This window comes from Mchenga conophoros, linkage group LG15 (genome assembly GCF_057382185.1).
Source record: "Mchenga conophoros isolate Kocher_MC1m ecotype Shallow Benthic linkage group LG15, M_conophoros_male_GT1.1, whole genome shotgun sequence".
Taxonomy (NCBI): domain Eukaryota; kingdom Metazoa; phylum Chordata; class Actinopteri; order Cichliformes; family Cichlidae; genus Mchenga; species Mchenga conophoros.
In genome coordinates this window covers 14,034,825-14,056,905 of record NC_140540.1, presented here as the reverse complement: position 1 = coordinate 14,056,905, position 22,081 = coordinate 14,034,825, and the positions used below count along the sequence as shown (strand labels likewise).

The following is a 22,081-nucleotide window of genomic DNA, read 5'->3' as shown; positions in this document are numbered from 1 at the left end:
CTACAAAACAGGAAATGCCATTAAAATGTTTTTTAAAATACATGTCACGGTCATTCTGGCTTTTACTCAGTGTCCCCTCGATTAAACTGCTATTGTTAGTAATTCTTCAATTGATGGAGAAGGTTCAATCCCTCTCCCGGACGAAGGAACCCCCCCCAAGGAGCAATATGGAACATTCGGATAAAAACCAAGCTGGGTGCCACATCTTCCACTAAATGATAAAGCCGCTACACCGGGAGCTGGAAGCAGGACATACTGAATAGAAATAATAATAATGATAAAACTATCTTGGAAGAATAATTACATGCTTTTTCATATCTTTTCTTTTGTCTGAAAAGTGTTTGGGTGACTCGAATATTTTCTCTCGCGTTGGAGTCGGTGGGAGGAGGTGTGAAGTTAAACTACTGCAAGTTAACGGTTAAGTTCGGCTGCTGGTGACGCCTTACAGTGGGAAACGTGGGCTTCAAACATTTACTCTTTCAGCCGGAGGACCCATAGATACCTTCAGGAAAAAGGTAAGTTTATATTAATTTTTTAGAAACATTTCTCGTTACTGTGAAGTCCACTGTGCTTCAGTGGCTACTCTACCCTGGACTGCTGTGGCAATTTCCCCAAGACAGGACTACACCCAGTTAAAACACATCTCATCTGCCCTGGAAAGTATTCCAGTAGTAAAAATATTATCAAAAATGCAGCTTAGTGGCTCACAAGTCTTAATGCAGACTACATGCTGCAAAACAAAACCTGATCAAATGTAATGCACTGTTTTATTTAATTTATTAGTCCTTTATTTATCCAGGTGAAAAATATCATTGAGATTAAAAATCTAATTTCCAAGAGAGACCTGGAATCATGGCAGCAAAAGTCAAAAACACATGCACCACATAACTACATTACAAAAACATATACAATACAAACATGTAAAAAATATACAGTAACAGATCATTAAAGTGATCGACTATATGCATCTAGCTAAAGAAAAATAGCCTTAGACAAGGCACATTGAGTAATATTGAAGCACATGTATTACATGTATGCGAAAGCACATAAACTAAATCAAACCTAACAGACAATGTTTTGTGCTTCATAAAAAGATGTGCTTGTCCAAAAAATATTTGTGATTAGGATCAGCAGATATTATAACTAAAGAGTGTGGCTGAATGTGTGGGAGGGGATTTAATTCATCTTGGTTTGATCTTTTTTTTTTTAAGGTTTCATGTATAAGTGACATGAACTAAGTATCAAATCAAGTTTTTAAATCACAGCTTGCCTAAAAATGCTACAGAAACTGGTAAAATGTTAATATTATAAGTTCAAATACTCACTGTGTGACATCTTAGAAAAAAATAAAGATCTGCCAGCTCCTTTTCTTGCTATGGGATTGCCATCTAAAACACTGTCTTGCTAAATATTAAAAGCCTACTCCTTTCATCTACTATTTCACACTATTGTTGCTGTTTTTCTAGTTAATTTCACACATTTTTTTTTTCAGATAAAAAGACCATAGCTATCACGTGAAGAGTACGCATCCAAAATTAAATACACCCACTCACCAAGTGTTAAAGTAATAAAAATACACATAATAATTTTGCTGTTGTAAGCTTGAGCGTGCAGAATATCTAGATTAGGTCCAGTGCATGGTAATGTCAAGTGATGAATATGATACTAATGTTTCAGATTTAAAGTAAGGAAATATTAAATGCGCGCACACACACACACACACACACACACACACACACACACACACACACTCGAGTCTCAATATATCTTCTGCCCTGCGTGTGCCCCAGATTGACTGTTACACTGCCTTTCCCTCATAAGCTGTAGCACTACTATACTGTTGCCTTGACTACTGGTGTGTCAGGGGACCTCATCCTGATCCACTGCAATGATTTTCTCTGACATGAGTTCAGAGAGACTGCCACGAAGCACCGCTGAATGCGAGAATAATGGGAGAGCTCATTTTCTCCTTAGCTTATAAATACCTCACACCAACTCCTCAACCACCTGATGGAGTCCCAGTTACCAGTGGTTCGCGTACTCGAGGCTACAGCGCTGCTCTGCTCATCCACTGCAGAGCAGGCTAAAACGGGCACGCTTTCTCTCTGTGCACTGAGCCATATCAGGTTGTTTGGATTACATTCCCTTTAAAAGAGGCACGATGCAGAGAGCATTAAAAACATTCTGTCAGTCGTGTTTATCAAGAGTTAATGAAGGGAAAAGGTTCAGTGTGAGCCCGCTTGCAATATAAAAACAGGAGGAGTGGGGATGTCTGTTGTATTTGTACTAATTGACAAATGGAAAACCTAACAATATCCACTAAGAATACTAGTGGATGTTCACAGTTTAGAGGCTTTGTCTGAAAATAAATTAAAACAAATACTCGATTGTATCCTTTTTAAGAAAAAGTAATTACTTATGTACATTTAGATATGACTTTAAGCAGAAGTTGTCTTTTGATTCCCACGCTCACTAACAACTGGTGGAAACATAAGCATGAACTATTTTCTCTGTAAACACCTAAGGACAGATATATTTAAACATATGCATGCTGCATCTCTGTATCTGACTGTCATTGTAGTTTCCTTCCTGTTCTTCGTGAAATAATGAGCATGTTGGAAAGAATGTTTTTTTTTCTTTGTTGTGACATAGCCCTACTCAGGAAATAAAGTGGGTCTAAGAATGGCAAACAGCAGTGAAACGGGTTTACAGGAACCCCCGCTGTAGCCTTGGGGAGGGGGGATGCATGCTGCACTGGAGCTTGTGTGAAACAGTCTCATTAGGCGGAGAACCCACTGGAAAAAAGTGGACCATACGGAACAAGGAAGGCTATGGGGGTTGGGGACAGGGACAGGATCTGTTGCTGTGTAATCTAAGGGAACCGCAAACACTGAATGTGAACTGGCAATCTCGAGGGGCTGTAGTGTATCAAGCAACGGTCACAAGACTGTGTTCAGCTCACCAGCTCTGCAACCCCACCAGTCAAGGCAGAGAGGACTTTATTTTCCCTGAACCACATCATTTCCTGAGTAATTCTATGTCACAACAAAGAAAAAAACTTTATTAAAACAGCCTTTGAAATCCCAGACCAAAGCTTGCATGCATAAGTAGGAATGTTTTAAATGTTATAAGCAGTACTGCAAATCTATTTAATCACTTTATTAAAGGAAATTACCAGAACTTGCAGCAGGTAAAAAAAAAAAAGAAGCTTTTTGCAGGAATACTTTTAATTCAGTTAACAGTTTTAATGAAAAGAAAAATATGTTATCTGATAAAGAATGTTTTAAAAATGCCTAATTACAGTGGAAAGGGTTTGTTTAGGTTTTTAATGAACATATTTCAGAGGTCACTGCACTCTGTAAGACTGTTTTGCAACCCGCAGCCTTATGTAAGTATGTTGCTATTACTTACTAAAATAACTAGGCTAGAGCACATGCTGTTGCATATTATGAGTATTTTCTCTTAGCCTCAGAGGATCTTGAAGCATGAGGGTAGCACTTTTTCCATCTGACAAGCTGTTGTGTTTCATGTGGCTTTGTGTTTGTTTGAGGGAATAAATAGCAACACCCATATTTATGTCTACTCGGGCTCAGCCTGCGCACTGAACTGTCCTGGAAAAGTCCATGTGACACAGATCTGTGGAGGTGCATCCTGTTGTATGTTAAAACGGAAGGACTATAGTCAGGCCTGTAGGGCAGTGTGTGATTCATGCTGTGGTCCAGTTAAAACAGAGGCAGCAGACATGATAATATATTCTCAAAATAATAATCACCTTTTCTCTAGTTGCTCAGTGCTGCTGTGAAATGTTGAAGTGTCTGAGACACCACAAAATGCTACTTTGTGGTCATGTGTTAGTATTTTTCTTTGCAACAGGACGTAGAAGCCTTTCACTCTCTTTAATCCGTATAAGCAATAATAACACCTTGGCTTTCAGGACAGTTAGTCGATCAGCCTGGTCACTGATGGATGGATGTGTTTCCATTCAATTTTTTATCGACATCCTTCACAAAGGATGAATCTTTGTGACTTTAACGATTGCCTGATTCAGGCCGACACTGCGGCAGGGTGGTTAGCACCGTTGCCTCACAGAGAGAAGGTCCACCAGCCAGCCGGGGACTTTCTGTGTGGGATTTGCACTTTCTACCTGTGGCTGAGTGGGTTCTCACCAGATACTCTGGCTTTTGCCAAAGACAAGTTTGCAGTTCTAAATTAACTGTAGCAGTAGCAGTAGTATCCTTCAGTCAACAGATATGCACTCGTGAACTCACCGTTAGACAATTCAAAGTTTTCCAAATTCCTAATTTTGGAATGCAGTTTGCATGAGAAAAGAAAGCTGGATTGAGAAATTAAATGTATTATTGTGTTGTACTTTGATTTATTTTTATCTGTCCAGAAACCTGAGTGACATAGTTCCTTGTTTGACTTACAGACCTCTGTGTCATTCTGTGACTTTGATTCATAAACCTACAGGAAATTACACCTGTCTGGCAATTATAACAAATATGGCGTCTGTTTCAAAAGGATCTCATCCAAATTCAAGCCGCTCTCATTTGTTCTTCGCCAGATGGATCGTTCTGTTGCCAGAAAGACAGGAGCGCTGGGGTCCCAGTAATTGAAAGAGAGAGAACATGGGTACAAAGCTTCTCTCCCATAAATTCATTATATCAGCACAGAGGAGTGGAGGTGTTATTCAGAAAGATTATTATATAATTGCACTGTGGGTATTAGCAAAGCAACTCATATAGTATAGCTGGAAATAGTTTCTCTTCTATGTGTCATACTTTTTCCATTCTTTCTTCCTCCCTACCCCCGCACATCTCTCTTTCTGTCCCTCCCACTCACACTTTACCAGATGCATGTGAAAGATTAGCTCAGGTTTTGGCCAGTTTTTCCTCAGTTTTCTAGAAAACGTTATAACAAATGTGAAAGTTGCTTTCTCGTTCTATCCCACGGAGCCACAAACCAACCATGCTAAAAGAAAACTTGAGGTAATTTCATAGAATCAAACAGACAATTTGTAAGTAAGAACATTTTCCTTCTACAAAAAACCCCCCAAAACAAAACAGCTGTTTCCTCTTGTTATTTTTTGGGGGAAAAGTCTGGCACATTCTTAACACCTTCCTCACCTAAAATAAAGATGCAGACATATACATGATGACACCTACATCACACATTTTCTCTGAAAATGTCAAAACCTTTTTGCTCACCGGCAAACACGTGTCAGCGTCTGCTTCATAATGAGTTTTATGCAGGAGGTTTTATTTTGGATGTGATGTGTTTATGCATCCTCATATCACCAATCATGAATATCCCTGTATACATGAATAAACAGATTTTGCAGAGTAGAACCATGGAAACAGAAGCAAACCACAGAAAGCAAACGTGAATAGAACCAGGTGGTCAAATGCTTCGCTGGCTTTGTCTTTTCTGTACGTATTTATAGCAAGCGCTCGTGTTTATGTGTTAGGTTAACAGGTACGCTGCATTTAAACACTGACAGATTTAAGGAAAATGAAAGCAGTAAATACAGGACATTAAAATAAAATCACTGCAAGAACATAGACAACAGTTAAGAACCGCAAAGTCAAGAAAAGACAAAGAGAAAAGTTTAACTTTAAAGTTTTTTTACCTTAACACTGGATGATTAATGTCTTGAAACAGGGTGTGTCTTAATGTGGTTTCAATGATCGCTCGTTCTGCAGTGGCATCTTTGCTGTTGTAGTTTAAAACCAGTGGACTTGTCTATGGACTGACTTGGATGCTCATTTACTTGCTCTCTGAATTTGCTCTTTAATCATTGTGTCAATTCCACCTTCTTAAAATCAGTTAGGAGATTAATTTTCCCATGAAGGTGAGGATTATTGTCAAAATGAATGTTTGGCCTTCTCAGTGACAACAGTCAGTATCAGCCTGACCTTTTAGAAAGTGGCTTTATTGAGAATTACAATGCCCCAGGACACTTGTCCCTCTACCATGCAGTGAAAGGTCGATAAATTATCACCATGCCTGACAATTAATACTGTATCCACGGAGACCAGACCACCCCCTTGCTCCATACACATGTGTGCACACACATAGTGTTTTGTTAACATCTGCGTTGTAATCTTATCTCTTTTTTTTCTTGTGTATGGACCCTGTTTGAATTATCCAGACTTTTTCCCCCTCAGCTTGTTTGCCTGAAAAACATCCTCAGAACATGTTTTCTGATGAAACGCTGCTGCAAACTGAGTGGAATTATTGACCCCATGAATCATTTATGATATTCACACAGGGATATTAATGAGGGTTATTGGTCCCCTGTAGGAGCAGAGGAAGCTGGAAAGTAAAAGCACAGGGAGTGGAGGATAGGAAACACCAGCCCTGCTATCGCCCTGCCTGCAAAGGTGCTTTGTCATGGGGAAACAGAACAGCAAGCTGCGGCCTGAGGTCCTGAACGACCTGAGAGAAAACACAGAATTCACCGACCATGAGCTGCAGGAGTGGTATCGCGGCTTCCTGAAGGACTGTCCCACCGGCCACCTGACTGTGGACGAGTTCAAGAAGATCTACGCCAACTTCTTTCCCTACGGAGACGCCTCAAAGTTTGCCGAGCACGTCTTCCGCACTTTTGACACCAACGGCGATGCCACAATCGACTTCAGGGAGTTCATCATAGCACTGAGTGTGACGTCTCGTGGCGGGCTGGAGCAGAAGCTACGCTGGGCCTTTAGCATGTATGACCTGGATGGGAATGGCTATATCAGCCGGGCAGAGATGCTGGAGATAGTTCAGGTGAGGACATACTATGTGCTGTGTGATTGATACTACAGAGCAGAGGTTTTATATGTGTGTGTGTGTGAGCTTATCACATTTTAATAAACAAAATCTAGACAAATAACAACGAGAATTGGAAAATAAGTCAAGAGAGTAAATTAGTTTACAATAAACGATCACTTTTTACATTTTTAACACTTTTACTGTATATAAGACAATGAAACGATATCATTTCCTTCTGTCAAATAATTTAAAAAAAGATATAAAATACATTGTATAAGCCAAATAAAAGCATCTGGAACATGCTGTTTTTTCTTATATCAGTAATAACTAAAAATATTTATATTATTCAATCATTCTTTTTATGACTGTTAATAAATAAGTTTAGCTCTAATTTTTGCTGTTATATGCACTTTAGCCTCCTGGTAATGGCTGTTTTTAGGTTCAACAGTCATCTGCAGGCTGCCCTTTCTGTTTTCCTTATCACTGTGGTTATATTTACTCTTCCAATAAGGTGGGCTGAGCAGTCTGGATATTGGCTTAGTCCTTCGTGCTTGTGGAAACAAATAAATGTGAAAAAAATAAATAAAATAGAGACCATGCACTGGGTACTAATGAGCGCTAGGACCACACCCATTAAAATAATTATTTAAATTTAAGAAATACTGTTTGTACACTAAATAAAGGTATCGCATACAGGGAGTAATAAATACAAATGAAAAAAGAATGATGTGGAAAAATAACAGAAGCCATGCTGTTGCAGCTGGCAGAAAGCATTCTGTTTTCCAGAATGACATATTTCTCTCCTTTACTTAATCAAATTTTAATATTATACAAGCAGATAAGTGAGTTCAGAAAGACCTACTGCGGGTGAAACGGCAGGATCTTTTGTTGTCAGACCAACATCATTATCTGCTAGCTAACAGAAAACAGGTCAGAGCTTTCAGACAATATAAGCAAAATGATGTCAGTGGCAACGGTTATTTTTCATCAGTGCGCCCTAAAAGCTTCACGCACGTAGCCAGCAAAATCAATACACACATCACAGGAGTCATTATTGTCTTTTTTTATAGGCAATTTACAAGATGGTGTCATCAGTGATGAAGATGCCCGAGGATGAATCAACACCAGAGAAAAGGACAGATAAGATCTTTCGACAGATGGATATTGACAATGATGGTAAGGCTGGTGTCTTATTTCCATGTGCTGCATACATCATTGTGAACCAAATTGTTCTTTTCACAGTAAATAAATAAATCGACTTTTTATTAATGCTTAATCAGTATGCTAGTCATGCATCTGGTCCAACTAAAACTGGTCCTGTTATAGATGGACAGTTTGACATTGGGAAGAATAAAGTCAACACTTTAAATTGCTTGTTAGTAAAATTCACAGCCACTGAGTTTGGCCCGCTTTTGCTTTCAGAGCTACCCCTAATTCTTTGTTGTGCAGATTCAACAAGGTGCCGAAACATTCCTCAGAGAGGAATATTGCTCCATATCTACGTGACAGCATCACACAGATGCTGCAGATGTATTGGCTGCACATCCATGATCCGAGTCTCCTGTTCCACCGCATCTCTGGAGGCTATTTGAGTACAGTGAACTCATTGTCATGCTCATGAAACCAGTTTAAGATGATTTGAGCTTTGAGGAATGGTGCACACTGTGCTCATTAAGGGACAGACATAGTCAGCAATAATACTCTGGTAGGCTGTGGCATTTAAATGTTGGTATTACGAGACCCAAAAGGAAATAACCCCCACACCATTACACCACCAGCAGCCTGAACTGTTGATACAAGGCAGGATGGATCAATGCTTTAATGTTGTGCATGCCAAATGCTGACGGTAAAAACCTGAATTTCGAAATCAAAATCAACTAATCAGACCAGGCAACATTTTTCTTTAGTCTAATATTGATGAGGCTGTGTGCAAATTGAAGCCTCGCTTTGCTGTTTTTAGCTGACAGCAGCGATCCTCTGCTGCTCTAGTGCATCTGTATCTAATTCGACATGTTGTGCATTCAGATACTCTTCTGCATACCTGGATTTATTATAACTATTATTATAAACCAAGTTACTGTTGCCTTCATATCAGTGTAAAGCACTCTGGCCAGTCTCCTCTGAACTCTAAAATCAACAAGGCATTTTGGCCCAAAGAACTGCCGCTCACTGGATATTTTCTCTTTTTTGGACCATTCTCTGCAAACCCTAGAGATGGTTCTGTGGGAAAATCCCAGTAGATCAGCAGTTTCTGAAATACTCATACCAGCCTGTCTGGCACCAACATGCCATGCCACATTCAAAGTCAGTTAAATCACCTTTCTTTCCCCTTCTGATTCTCATCTTCTACTTCAGCAGATCATCTTGAATTGCTGCCATGTGACTCGCTGATTAGATATTTGCATTAACAAGCAGCTGAAGAGTTGTAGCTAACAAAGTGGCCAGTGATTGTATATTTGGTGCGTAAACCACCTGATAAATACTGTTTGGATAGTTATTGTAAAGTTGTGACAAGTGTTGTTGAAACTTTATTAATGGCGAAGAGATGCTATGAAGAGTATCGATAAACATTACACTGATAGCTACTATAAAACTAAATCTGATGTTTATATTAACTTTTCAAGAGTGCATGCGTAAGCAGGTTAGGTGGCTTTAGTGAAACCACGATTGTGGACTTCTGGTTTTAGTTTTAGTCATTAGTTCTGTTTTAACTCGTGCTTTACTTTTGTTTTCACTATCGGCTTGGTTGGATATGGCCACAAAGAAAAAGAAAAACATATAGTACTGTGCAAAAGTCTTGAGCCACCCCTCATTTCTTTATGTTTTGTCTCCAAGGAGTCAGACTTTTTGTTTTGTAATTATTAGTAGTCTTAAGCACTTTAAAGTTTTCTAGACTTTTTATTTGGACAGTAACTGCTTTTTCACTCGTTTTCAGTCCTGTCCTTGAACCCGACACCTTTTCGGGGGTTTTGTTATCTTGTTAAGCCACTAAGCACTGACATATGAATCAAGTATTAAAAAGGGCACCCACCTAAGACGATGGACTAGTCTTGTGTTTACACATAAAATACAACTTAGCCAAGGGTCTATTTTGAACTGGATTTTTAGGCACTTAACAGCCTGGTGCAAAAACATACAATATCATTTGATTTCTTAGAATCCAGTTAAAATGACAAACATAACAAAGTTTGACAGGCATGCAGTAGTATTTTTGAACAAATAACATTTACTCCTAAAGAGCTCCTAAAGAGAAATCCAGGCATATCTCTACATGGTGTGCAGTGTGTACTTAAAAAAATGTGAGGAAATAGGACAAATCATCTAAGCCAGCATGCGTATTCATTACATTGAAAGTCTACTCTTACCTCCACACTACTAACCTAGCGTAGTATTGGCCTCCTCTCTTCTTTTGTCTTTGGCCAACAGTAACATAGTTTCCACCGTCACCCTTTTGGCTAACAGCATCTGTAGTAGTTAACCTGAGCACCAACCAATCTGATATGAAAATCTCATTCTTGATGAGAATGAGATTTCCATACAATATGTCAATTTTTCGATATTTCCACAAGCATGTTTGATTTGAAAAACTTTACACCTCCCCATCCTAACACAACCCTCCCCCATTTATCTGGGCTTGGGACCGGCATTCCCCAGACCTCAACATTATTGAAGCAGTATCGGATTATCTTGATAGAAAATGGAACAAAATGGAGTGAGCATCCAAAGAAGAGTTTTGAATGACCTTTTGGAGGATGCAGAACTTTTCCTGAAGTCTACTTAAAGAAATGAAAAGAAAGCTTCCCTAGGAGAGTTCAAAGAGTGTTGAAGCACAAAGGCGACCATACCAAATATGTTTCAATAAATCCCTGTACCATTTTCCTATTTTAGGAATAAATAAAAAGAAATGTGGTTTGAATAGAGTTCAGTGTGGGTGGTCAAACCAAATACTGACTTTCTGACTCTTCAAACTTTTTTTAGGGTATAATATAAAGGGTTTTTGCTCTTTATATTGATATTAATATTTATATATATTGCACGCACCATATGTATATATTTACCTTTATGTTTGCATGCTTCAGTATTAGTGTAGTATTTTCCTAGCAAAATATAAAGAAATTAGGCCGCATGTGACGCAAGACTTCTGTACAGTTGTCTGTTGTGAAAGATTACTTATGTAACAGCTGTTTACATGAAAACCATGACTTGCAGAACACTTTTGGCACTTTGATTCATGTCATATCACACAAAGTAGCTATGATTGGCTCCCAGCCTGGTGATCCACAGGCTTACCATAAATGGATTGACACTTAGAGTGACTTGAATGATACATCAAAAAATGCACTTTCCTTACTGAATCTGACACGTCACAGCTCAAGATATCTGGAGCTATGGTGCTGGGCAGGAGTGTTTTGTTTTGACATTGTGAAGGTCAAGCTGTGTCTCAGACAGACGTTTTAAGACATCATGTGATGCCATATGCCACGCCTGAAACCACAGCTGCAGAGGAGGGTAGAGGGTAAATTGTAGGCTGCATCCGCGATGCTCAAGGATGTTTTTTCCACATACCCATGAAAGCTGGAAACTGTATTGAACTACTTTACTCAGTTTTCCAAGGACCAAAACAATGTAATAAAATTCTGCTGAAAGCATAACACATCTGGAGCTCTAAAAAGAACGGATGTTCCCGGCATCACACAATCTCTCAAACACAGGCCACTTGTAAAGTCCAAATTTTACATTTTTTTTGGGTGGTGTCAGTGCCACCTGAAGGTAACCTAACACATTTAAAATGAATCTTTAAGCCCTATTAAGCTAACCGGCTAATCAGAAATCAAGACCACTAAGGAGCTTGGGGAAACCTTACCTGATCTTTGCTTAGGTTGGGGCACCCACTGCCTTCCTGTTAGTCAGAATACTGGCAGTAGTAGCACTGGTGTGATTGGTCAAACCAGACCCAGTAAGTTACAGAGCGAGTGAACCTCTTATCTAATGCTATTATGTAAGAAAAAGTAGGTGTTAGACTCAAAAAAGTGTAATTTTCTGCTGTTTCATCTTAGAATAATAAAAAATCTTTTAAACAAAATTAAAGTACACCTGATATGTTTTTACCTAATTTCTGTCATATGTATACTATGAGAGTGATGAATGTTCGGGTAAAACATGGCTAAGGTTTCACATCTCTCATGCAGAACTGCACTCGCATAGAGTTATATACATACAGCAGCGTCACCTGCTGGACAAGAAACATGACGGCTATGAATACCATGATTCTGGCTCAGGTCCTTTAGGTTATTTTAAACTACTTAATGCAGTGTTATTTGTCACCATCTCAAAAGAAACATCAGTAGCTGATTTTTGTGGGTAGTTGCTGCATGTAAAACATTTTCATGTTTTACTGCTCATAACTGACATTTTCTTTTCCCCCCCCACAGGCAGATTGTCTTTGGAGGAGTTCATTAAAGGTGCCAAGAGCGACCCGTCCATTGTCAGACTGCTGCAGTCGGATCAGGGAGCCTCTCGTCAGTTCTGAGGACACAGTGAAAGTGATCACACCCTGCAGCTCATGCACACCTACATCCCTCCAGCTTTGTGCCGCTTGTTCTGACAGAGGATCAATCTTCATCACAGCCCCTCCTCCTTTCAATTTAACACTCCATGTCTTAATGTTTACATTAATGTACACTTCTCTGGTCAATGTGGCTTTTTTCCCTCTGTGGACAATGAAGTGGATTTTCAGTCAGGGCATTTTTTTTTGTGCATTTCAAAACGTCTCGTTTTGAATACCCGTTTGCTGTAAGTGCCATATCTTTTATTTATGCTTACAGGATTATATGCTTTCAAGTATTATGACTTTCATGTTATACTCTCATGTTATACTAAGAGGAAACTAATTAAATCACTTAATTCTATTCAATTTAATTGTTAAAATGTGGCTTATTGTTGTTCTTTATTAATTTCCTTTGGGATTAATAAAGTATTCTGATTCAAGATAACAGTAGCTTGAACTGGCACAAGCTGCTGTATTTAACAAGCTCTCTCTATGCCTTTGGTATTGCATGTGCTCAGTGAAATGAGTTTACAGTTCATGTTAATAATGAGGCAGTGATTATTTTTAATTTCTTTTTATTTTTGTAACAAAAATGTCCTTTTGTTTTCACACAATTGAAATAAAGTTGTGTAAGAAAAATCTACACAAGAAGTCCCCCCTTGGTATCCCCATTTGTCCTGGACACACATGATGCAAACTCACCAACATCCTCAGTCACTGGTTTAAAAAGAGACAAATTTAGTCACATCAGGTGGGACGTTTAAGTGTTAATTTGACAAGTCCACATCTCAAAGTAGGTGCTTGACGAGGGCAGGAAAGGCAATGTTTTAAAAAGTGAAACAATGACAAAAATGTGACATTCGGAAGCTCCACCCTCCTCTCCTCAGTGGGCGGCAGCTGTTTTAAATATGCGGCATCTAGCGTTCAGCAGGTATGTGAGAAAGAGTTCACTCAGAGGACACGACACACTCTCCCCTCCTTCCTGTCCTCCTTGTGACTAACAAGATGATGTGAGAAACCACAGGTGTCTCTCATGTGTCTTTTCAGGAGTATTTCAGTAACTGGGCGACCGGGCCTCCCATTCGTCCACAGGAGAGGGGAGGTGGAGCACACAGGACCAGACCAGACCAGACCAAACGCAGATAGTCTGGATCAGTCCTGCCCCATTTGGACTCATAACTCGTCCTTGAAGTCATCGAGTTCTACATCACTGAGGTCGTAGTCCTCCTCCACGGGAAGCTTGAGGATGACAGAGCGTAAAATAAAGACGAGCTGTCAGCAAAGACTGAGATGGACTGAACCTCTTCAAAGATTATTTAAAGAGACAAGAAGGTTATCTGGATTTAAGAGCACTGCAATATTGCATAATAATGTAGATGGAGTACAAAGTTTCAGTGCAGAGGCGGTACAAAGCTGGTAGGCATTTATTCTGTTACACTAAGCAGACGTACAGATTCAGTTTAACTACAAATTGCTTGCCCTGGACTAATAGTTTGTCCCACTGGGACAGCCCATAAACCTTGGGTTCAGGGGATAATCCAATCCTGTCATTCTGGCCCTTGTCTGTGTTCAGCTTCAGTACCCGTTTTCTGATTCACCTACCAGTTAAGGTTGTTTGACTACCCTATGCTAGTCTACATGCAGTGCTACACATTCCAACCATTATGTCAATGTGATTCCCACTCACCTGTCCATCTTTGCCGTCCCATGGTTCAACAGTGTGAAGCTTGGGCATGACGCCACCTCCCAATGTGGCAGTTGAGCCACGGCCCACAGAAAGCTCCCTGAAAAGATCAGCACATGTGAGTGACGCTGCTCAGCCTACTCCAAGTTGTGTAATGTATTTGTTAATTACACCTCCTTACCTGAGGAACTCATGAATACCAGTCTCACTGAAGGAACCCCTGAGCAGAGCAAATTTCATCTTGCGTGTGTTGATGGCAGCCATGGCAGGGTAGCCGAAACCACCAATACCAAGAGAGGATTCCAGCTCCATCTGAGCCCCTGCCTCGGTCCACAGCCAGCTGAGAAGAAAGAGTCGGCCGTTAATCACCGTCATCATTTCCCTTACTATATCGGTGATTGTAGCGTATGTACCTAATCTCCTCTTTCTTTAAAGGGTGTGGCAATCTGAACAAAACTTTGCATGAACATCGTCACACATATTGCAATTATTAACTTCTATATGTTTTTAAAGAAAGAGTCATTATACATCCCAATTCTTATGATTTGTATATTCATCATCCCACTGCGAACTCGATGTTACGCTCTTCCTTACATAACCCGTACGAAACTCAATGTTCACCAGAATTTGTCCTTTTGTTCAAGTCACCACTAAACAAGGAATGAATATGAAACTCTTCCTACTCGAATTTAGTGATTTGTAAACTACTGTATGTCTGGCCTTGGGTGCTTACCCCCACATCTTCTTCTTGTACTTCTCAGCCATTTTCATCATCACATCCAGGTAGCTGTTCCTACCTGCCGCGCCTGTTAAGACATAATGACCAGTGATGATCAGCTATTCAGGAATGAACTGTTACTGCTTCTGGTAACTCTCCTGCAACCTGTTGTGAGGTATAGCCTTACAGCTCAAGGCGGAACCTTTTTTCATGCATTAAAAATATGTTTTTAATAAATATTGGGAGCCCACTAAAGCCATGCTCGAGTCATGATTATTGACATAAAATAAGTAGATAAAAGTTAAAATGATTTATTTTCATTAAGGGCAAAAATGTCAAAGAATCTAAGAAGAGAAAGACAGATCTGAGTTCATGTGTGTGATCCCACCTGTGTCTAGGATGTGCGGCAGGACAGCAATTATACACAGCTGACTGTCCTCACAGGTCTTCTTTAAGACGTCTTCACTGAGAATCTGAGAGACAAAGAATTTAAAGTAAACACAAATTTAATATTCTGACATGAATTTGCATTACTTTTTATTGCAAAGTGCTTTCATCACCATACCGTGTATACACCCTATATATCAGTAGTATTAGTAGTTTAATGAATAGTAATTTATATTTACTCTATAACAGGCTGAATGTTTGTTCTTCGCTTCTATGTGCCTACTCTTCAATTTTCGTATTTCATATCATGACAATAAAAAGGTTTTTATTCTAACTTTCTAGTTAGAATTAATATATATATTTTTACAAACTATACATTAAAATACACATTAAATCAGGCAATTTTCTTGTAGACTATGACAACATTATCTTCAATTTGCATTTTAAACTGTAATTAAAAACAATTATATATGACTTTATCATACAAATATGAGAATACTGACCTCCAGCAGTTCTGGAGGAGGAGCATTGTCAGAAAACAGATCCAAAGCCTTCTCAATAATGTCACCGCGGGTGCGACCTCCTTGGTAGTCTTCTGGCTCCTCACCTTTGCGGAAAATCTTGATGGTGGGAAACCCACGGATCTACAGAGGAATGATTATCAAACAAGAAATCAAGGTCTGCAGTTTTGACTATGAAGCTGGGTTTTACTCAGGCAAAAACATTCTGATTTAATTAGTGTGACACGACTAAATCCACACTACAAATGCATTTTTAGAGCTTTGAAACTTAACATTCTGCTAAAAAGCAGCAGAGGCTATTATTCAGTATCAAACGCCAGTAAAAACATGTAAGTGTAACACAGACCATTACAAATGACTCGAGAGTAAGGAAGTATCCAAGGCAAAGTGGCCACTAGATTATTGTGCACAATAATCAAGTTGTGCATTTAAAATTAGCCAAGAAAACATGCAAATGTTTTTTTTCCACATCTAAAGAGTGCACCTTTTCAAGACTTGAAAGTCAGCTGTTACTCACCCCATAGCGACTGGACACGCCCTGGTGTACAGTAGCATCCACAGCTCCGAGGCGAACTTTGCCCTTGGTCTGCTCCTTGACAGCTGTGGCTGCAGCTGCCCATTCAGGCTCCAGGCTGTTGACAAAGGAGGAGAGGTGCTTAGAAAAACTTTATCATTTAGCTTCTGAGATACTGACATTTAAATCAAGCAAGAAACTTTATTTTCTTCAGAAATATCAAATGGTATTAAAGGTATTGGAATAAAATCCCTAAGACCTCACTGAACAGTTTTGAGTGGGATTAAATTCTAGTGGAGGATTTTCAGTGAGACTTATCCAGGCCTACTGGGCTATTATTTCACTTTTTCAACTGCACTAGATTGTTACAGTGAGAGGATTTCAGTTTCCTACTGCTTGGAATTAACCGTTTCGAGTACCAAACTCACTTCTTGCAGTGTCCACACCAGGGGGCGAAAAACTCCACCAGCCACACATCATCACTGTCCAACACCAACTTGTCAAAGTTGTCATCAGTGAGCTCGACCACATCTTTCTTGTTCCCACCACTGCTGCTGCCACCACCACCGCTCTGCTACAAGCCAGTTATCAGTTACATAAATCAGCTCATGTGTGTTTTCTTAAAGCTTTGTGATTTCATGCAAGTGCAAAAAAAAAAAAAAAGGTTCATTACCTGTTTGTAGTCAGAGCCACCAGATCTGCCGCTCAGCCTCTCTTTCACCAGGTTACGCAGAGCGTTCATGGCTCCATCCACGATGGCCTGGCTGCTGCGTCCACCTGCGTGGTTGTCAGAAATGCAGATTTCAGTTAACGCAGCCTCAAACACAATCACAGGAAGAAAGGCCTTGAAAGCTATGAAAATAATACCTTATTAAATACAGTGTTTTGTACAGGTCTCTTATAAGCCCTGAAAGCAATAAAATACTCTGTGAAGTCACAACTATGCTTGATAAGACTCAAGATGACCCTGTTCACAGACGTAGCAAGGATCAGCAACAAACAAACATCTCTATTCTCATCTAATAGATGCTTCTGCTTAAATTGTTTGGGGGGGGGGGGGGGGGGGGGGGGTCGCCTGAACTTTCTTTATCAAGATAAGATGTTAGATTATTAAGAAACAAACCAGCATCCCCTTTTCTATTAATTATTATGTTCAGCTTATCAGTTTACTCAACTTATTCAGTAGGACTTGGAAGATTTTACTATGAAAAATACTTTCAATTTACACATAGGAAAGTTGTAGCAGCAGAGTTCTGTACCTTGGTACTCCTCTGGTTTGTTCTTATTAGCGCCAAAGATCTTGATGGTGGGGAACCCTCTGACACCATACTGGCCACCCAGTGACTTGTGCTGGTCAGCATCCACAGCACCAACTTTGACAATACCCTGAGGAAAAGTCACAACACACAATTTGGATTATGCAGCTTCTGAGTTTATATTCAGGTCAACTTATTTTTATTTGGCTTAAAACAAAACGTTAGTTTGCATGCCAATGAGCAATTGCCGTTAAACTGGGATTTCATTACAGGAGTTGCCCATATCAACAATACTGTGTGGAAAAAGGAGAAGACATTTCACGAAATAAACAAGTCATTTTTAATCTGGATCCTGTCATCCCAGGTTGGATAACGTCTCATTTCTTCCTAGTTTTCAACAACAGAAAAGTTAGGTAGATAGCACCTCTTTCTTACAGGAAAATATCCCTTATTAAGTAACCATTTTTTATTGTTAAATATCAAATAAAAGGCACACACACATAACCATCCACTGAATGCGCTGTCACTGAAATTACTGTGAAATTTAAAGTCAAAGCCCACCGCTGAATATTTCTCCACAACAGATGTAGGCGTTTTTAATGCAGAGGAGGCATTCAGCTGAGAAAACAGGCTGTCAATCAGAAAGTCTACAGGGCATCAGATAGATGATCACGGCAATTTGTATTTACCTTGAGGGCAGTAGCTGCCTTCTTCCAATCAGGAGCTAGATTTCGACAGTGGCCACACCTGGCAGAAAGCAACAGAGAAAGTGAAATCTAAATCCATGTTTTTATACACAAACTCATTTTAATGTTAAAAAAACAACATCATTTTGCCAGTGTGAGATTTATTCTACAGTCCTTCAGTAATGACCTGCTAAATACAACGCACAAACAGCTATGTGGCACCCTTATTAGTCACTGAACCAAATGCTCTGGTATTAATAGGGAGTGAATATTTAACACTTGATTTGCATAGATTTTGTGCAGTCACATCTCCGCCGACTGCCTCTTGTTGCAGAATTGAGTTTTGCTATACCAACCCTGTGTGCACGCAAGCATGTAGACTGTGTGCATCTACGCACTTTGTGTCTCTGTTGAGCACTTTTGCACGAGATGGTGCTCAACCTAAGGAGGAGCTACCAGCTTACCAGACAAGTCTATTCCTATCACAAGTACAGATGTAAAACAGATGACTGGATAATAAAATACAAAGATGAGAAACTGGTATTTAAACTAGTCACTGGCTGTTCTTAGAACACTTGTTACCACTACAAGACAAGAAGAGTCCATCACAGTTATACAAACTCACCAGGGAGCATAAAACTCGACCAGCCACAGACTGTCACTCTGGATCACCTCTCTGTTAAAGTTGGATTGGGTGAGCTCGATCACATCATCACTAGCCGAGTACAAAGCTTGGACAGCCAGAACCAGAGAGCAGCCCAGTACTCCTGAAACAAAACATGAGGACAAGAGGAAAAGGATGACGCCTAGCAATGCATGCTCATTCACCGAAACAGCCACTTGGTTTAAGAAAACAGCGAAAAAATGTTTTACATCTACTTGTGTGCAGTTTATAATCTACATTTATTTAACAAATAAAGGAAATGACTTTGATTATTTAATTCAGTAGACGATAACGAAGGCCTGGCTCTGTTCTCTGAATCTTAACTTAGCTATTTAAGCTAACAAGACGAGCAAAAAAAAAAAACTAAAACGCCGCCAAATTCACATTTAGTTAACAAACCCACAAACCTTAACTTTAGTATAAGCAGAAAAGCTTCTACTGTTGTCACTCACCGAGTAAAAGTGGCTTCATGATTTCAGCCTCTCTATGCTCGTCTCCTCACTTAGAACAACACAGTCCACTGCCGCTGCGTCGCTCACAAAAGTACACAGAAAAATCTCACCGTGGCCCACCCTGATTGGTCCGCTGATGCCGACGCTTGAGCTCAGCCAATCAGCGCGCGCCGTGTAGTTTTAATGGAACCGGTACACTGAAGACGGGAGAGAGCGGCCGGAGGAGAAAGGAAGCAACACATGTAACAGCAGCAAGAGGATGTGATCCGTGAGAAGGCTGACTCATTACAAACAGATGGAATGCGACCGTACATATTAAACACAGTATCGTACAGATTTTGCTTATGCAAAGGCATGCAAAGATAAGCCAAACTTAAAAGCTAAGTAATGTTTTTCAGTGTAAATAATACATAAACTTTACTTCTCAATAAGTTTTAGACAGTTACACAGATAAAATAATACTAAAATAAAAATAAATGGTATCTATTTGTTACTATATTACTATCATTGTTTATTGAATTGTAATTATTATGCTTTGCATTAATGTGAAACGCCAACAATCTAAACTACATTTTTTTGTAACTTTTCCTCATCATAAAGTGTAAAGAGACATAAAACGGATCCATACACTCCCTGACAACTTCATTAAGTACACCTCGTTCAATTACATGATAACAACTCAATGAATTTAGGCATGTACATGAGATAACCTTCAAACTGAGCATCAGAAATTGTAAGAAAGGTGATTTAAATAACTTTGAATGTGGCATGATTGTTGGTACCAGACAGGCTGGTCTGAGTATTTCAATATTGCTGGTCTATTGGCATTTTCCTGCTCAATCATCTCTAGGATGAAAAAAAGTACCTTTGGCTGCTCCCTTACTTCCTAAGAGGTTCCCACATGGAATGAATTCACGTGCTTTCATTTGGCATGGATTTTACACCAAATGCACTTCCTAATGCAATCCTCCCATTTTTAGAATTGATCAAAAAGGAGAAAATATCCACTGAACAGCAGTACTCTAGGCCAAAATGCCTTGTTAAGGTCAGATGAGAATGACCAGACTACTTTGAGTTGAAAGGAAGGCAACTGTAACTCAAACAACCACTCTGTAAACTCACACTAAACCATTAAGCAGATGTATTATAGCAGCAGAAGGCTACACTAGGTGCCATTCTTGCCAGCTAAGAACAGGAAACTGAGCCTATGGTTTGCACAGGCTCACCAGAATTGGACAACAGAAGATTAGAAAAATGAGCCTGATGAGCTTCGATTTCTGCTGCAACATTCAGATGGCAGAGTCAGAATTTGGCATAAATAACATGAGAGCATGGATCCATCCTGCTTTGTGTCAATGGTTCAGGCTGTAGGTGGAGTGCATACTTTTTACAGTTTGACCCCCTTACTACTAAGTGAGCCTCTTACACATCACATCATACCTCAGTATTGTTGTTAACCCTGTCCAGTCCATTAAAACTACTATGTATTCATCTTCTGATCAGCAGGATAACACACCATGTCACAAAACTCAGATAATCTAAAACTGGTTTCTTGAACAGGACAATGAGTTCACTGCACTCACATGGCCTCCACAGTCACCAGATCTCAATTTAAAAGAGCGCGTTTGGGATGTGGTGGAATTGGATATCCAATGGAAACTCGGCTGATAAAACTAGAGCAGCTGTGCGATGCTATCATATCAATATGGTCCAACATCTCAGAGGAATATTTGCAGCACCTTGTTGAATCCATGCCATGAAGAATAAAAGGAGTCCAACCTGGCACTTGCAAGATGCACCTAATGAAGTGGCTGGTCTGTGTTTGAGACCTATTAATCAGCCTTAAAGACTGAGTTTTAACTCCTATGTGAAGATTTTTAATTTCTACATTTCATATCACAATAAATTTCCATGAGTTAAAAAATGAAGTAATGACTGCACGTAAATGACATTTACATCCTAACTATAGCAGTCAAAATTTAAATGCAATATATTTTGTCATCTTTTCTTTTTTCTTTCTTTCTTTGATTTTTTTTTTTTTTTTTTTTTTTTTTTAGAATTTAGAGGAAATGTGGTCAAAATTGAGTTCTCCTCGTTCCTATGTGGCTTTTCTTCCTCCCACAGTCCACAAATTACGCATGGTCATTCTAGATTGACCATAGGTGTCAATGACTGATAAGTGCAAACATGGGAAGTGTTTCGAAGATAGCTTAAGATGCAGTCGTTCAAAGATATTGTCTGTAGGTGGAGACAAAGAACAAGACATGCAGAATGGCTGCTGAAAGCCATTCAAGCTGTTACTTCAGTGAGCTGGAGGTCTGATCAGGTGAACTCGGTGTTCAACTTATAAAAAGACAAGAAATACATAAAATAAACACACAGAAAATAAATATTCTGGAAAATATATTAAAAATGTGTATAGGCCAAAAGTGTAAGAAAAACGCATTACAGTAAAGCTGCCACTGATTGTAATTTCCAGCCAGTTATAGGAGCCAGTTACGTTTTTTTCAGTTGCTTTTCCTTAAAAAGCCTCGATTACTCCTCATATTAAGTACTTGATAATTAGCTGTTTGCTGAGCTGTTGCGCTGCGTGATAATGAATTCAAAATGGATGATGGGTTAAGATTTCATCCGCTGTTGATGGAAAAATGGATGATTTGATTAACTGCCACTTTAACCAGTTGTTGTTCTCCTCCAACCCAACCCAGGGGTACGACTATGACCCTACCGTTTCACAAATCATCACATGCCTTGGAGATTTATGATCTGCGCCTGGCTGCACTGCGCGAGCGGAAGACATCCAGCGAACTTTAAAAAATAAAAGCATAACATGCCAAGATAATAGGTCGGGTGGGGCTATAGCAAGCTGAGTGAATATTAGAACAAACCATAACT

At 39.5% G+C, this 22,081-nt stretch overlaps 2 protein-coding genes across 3 annotated transcripts; one reads left to right on the top strand and one right to left on the bottom strand.

The window, feature by feature from the left end:
* Positions 1–188: 188 nt before the first annotated feature.
* On the top strand, positions 189–12,955 carry hpcal1 (hippocalcin-like 1). The gene is made up of 4 exons (XM_085246295.1): positions 189–515; positions 6,304–6,771; positions 7,827–7,932; positions 12,189–12,955. Exons 2-4 carry the CDS (start codon positions 6,394–6,396, stop codon positions 12,284–12,286), a joined length of 582 nt encoding a protein of 193 aa, XP_085102421.1. The 5' UTR covers positions 189–515; positions 6,304–6,393; the 3' UTR covers positions 12,287–12,955.
* pdia6 (protein disulfide isomerase family A, member 6) lies at positions 12,863–19,321 on the bottom strand. Of its 2 annotated transcripts, none has more exons than XM_085246293.1 (13): positions 19,187–19,321; positions 18,696–18,837; positions 18,074–18,131; positions 17,388–17,514; positions 16,802–16,905; positions 16,557–16,702; positions 16,132–16,246; positions 15,597–15,737; positions 15,095–15,179; positions 14,722–14,794; positions 14,170–14,328; positions 13,992–14,088; positions 12,863–13,543 (listed from the first exon to the last, which is right to left on the bottom strand). In XM_085246293.1, the coding sequence occupies exons 1-13, from the start codon at positions 19,203–19,205 to the stop codon at positions 13,478–13,480; spliced, it is 1,332 nt and encodes a 443-aa protein (XP_085102419.1). In that variant the 5' UTR covers positions 19,206–19,321; the 3' UTR covers positions 12,863–13,477. The 2 variants fall into 2 exon arrangements, with proteins under 2 accessions (XP_085102419.1, XP_085102420.1); XM_085246294.1 differs by having other exon boundaries at positions 16,557–16,699.
* Between the last annotated feature and the right edge of the window lie 2,760 nt (positions 19,322–22,081).

Excerpts from the sequence above, each read along its gene's own strand:
- pdia6 (XM_085246293.1), bottom strand. Across the intron at positions 17,515-18,073 it reads AGGCAGCTACTGCCCTCAAG|GGTATTGTCAAAGTTGGTGC; the intron begins GTAAATACAAAT and ends ACTTTTCCTCAG. Across the intron at positions 14,329-14,721 it reads TACAAGAAGAAGATGTGGGG|CTGGCTGTGGACCGAGGCAG; the intron begins GTAAGCACCCAA and ends CTTTCTTCTCAG.
- hpcal1 (XM_085246295.1), top strand. The coding sequence starts at position 6,394 with ATGGGGAAACAGAACAGCAAGCTGCGGCCTGAGGTCCTGAACGACCTG. Across the intron at positions 6,772-7,826 it reads AGATGCTGGAGATAGTTCAG|GCAATTTACAAGATGGTGTC; the intron begins GTGAGGACATAC and ends CTTTTTTTATAG. Across the intron at positions 7,933-12,188 it reads GATGGATATTGACAATGATG|GCAGATTGTCTTTGGAGGAG; the intron begins GTAAGGCTGGTG and ends CCCCCCCCACAG.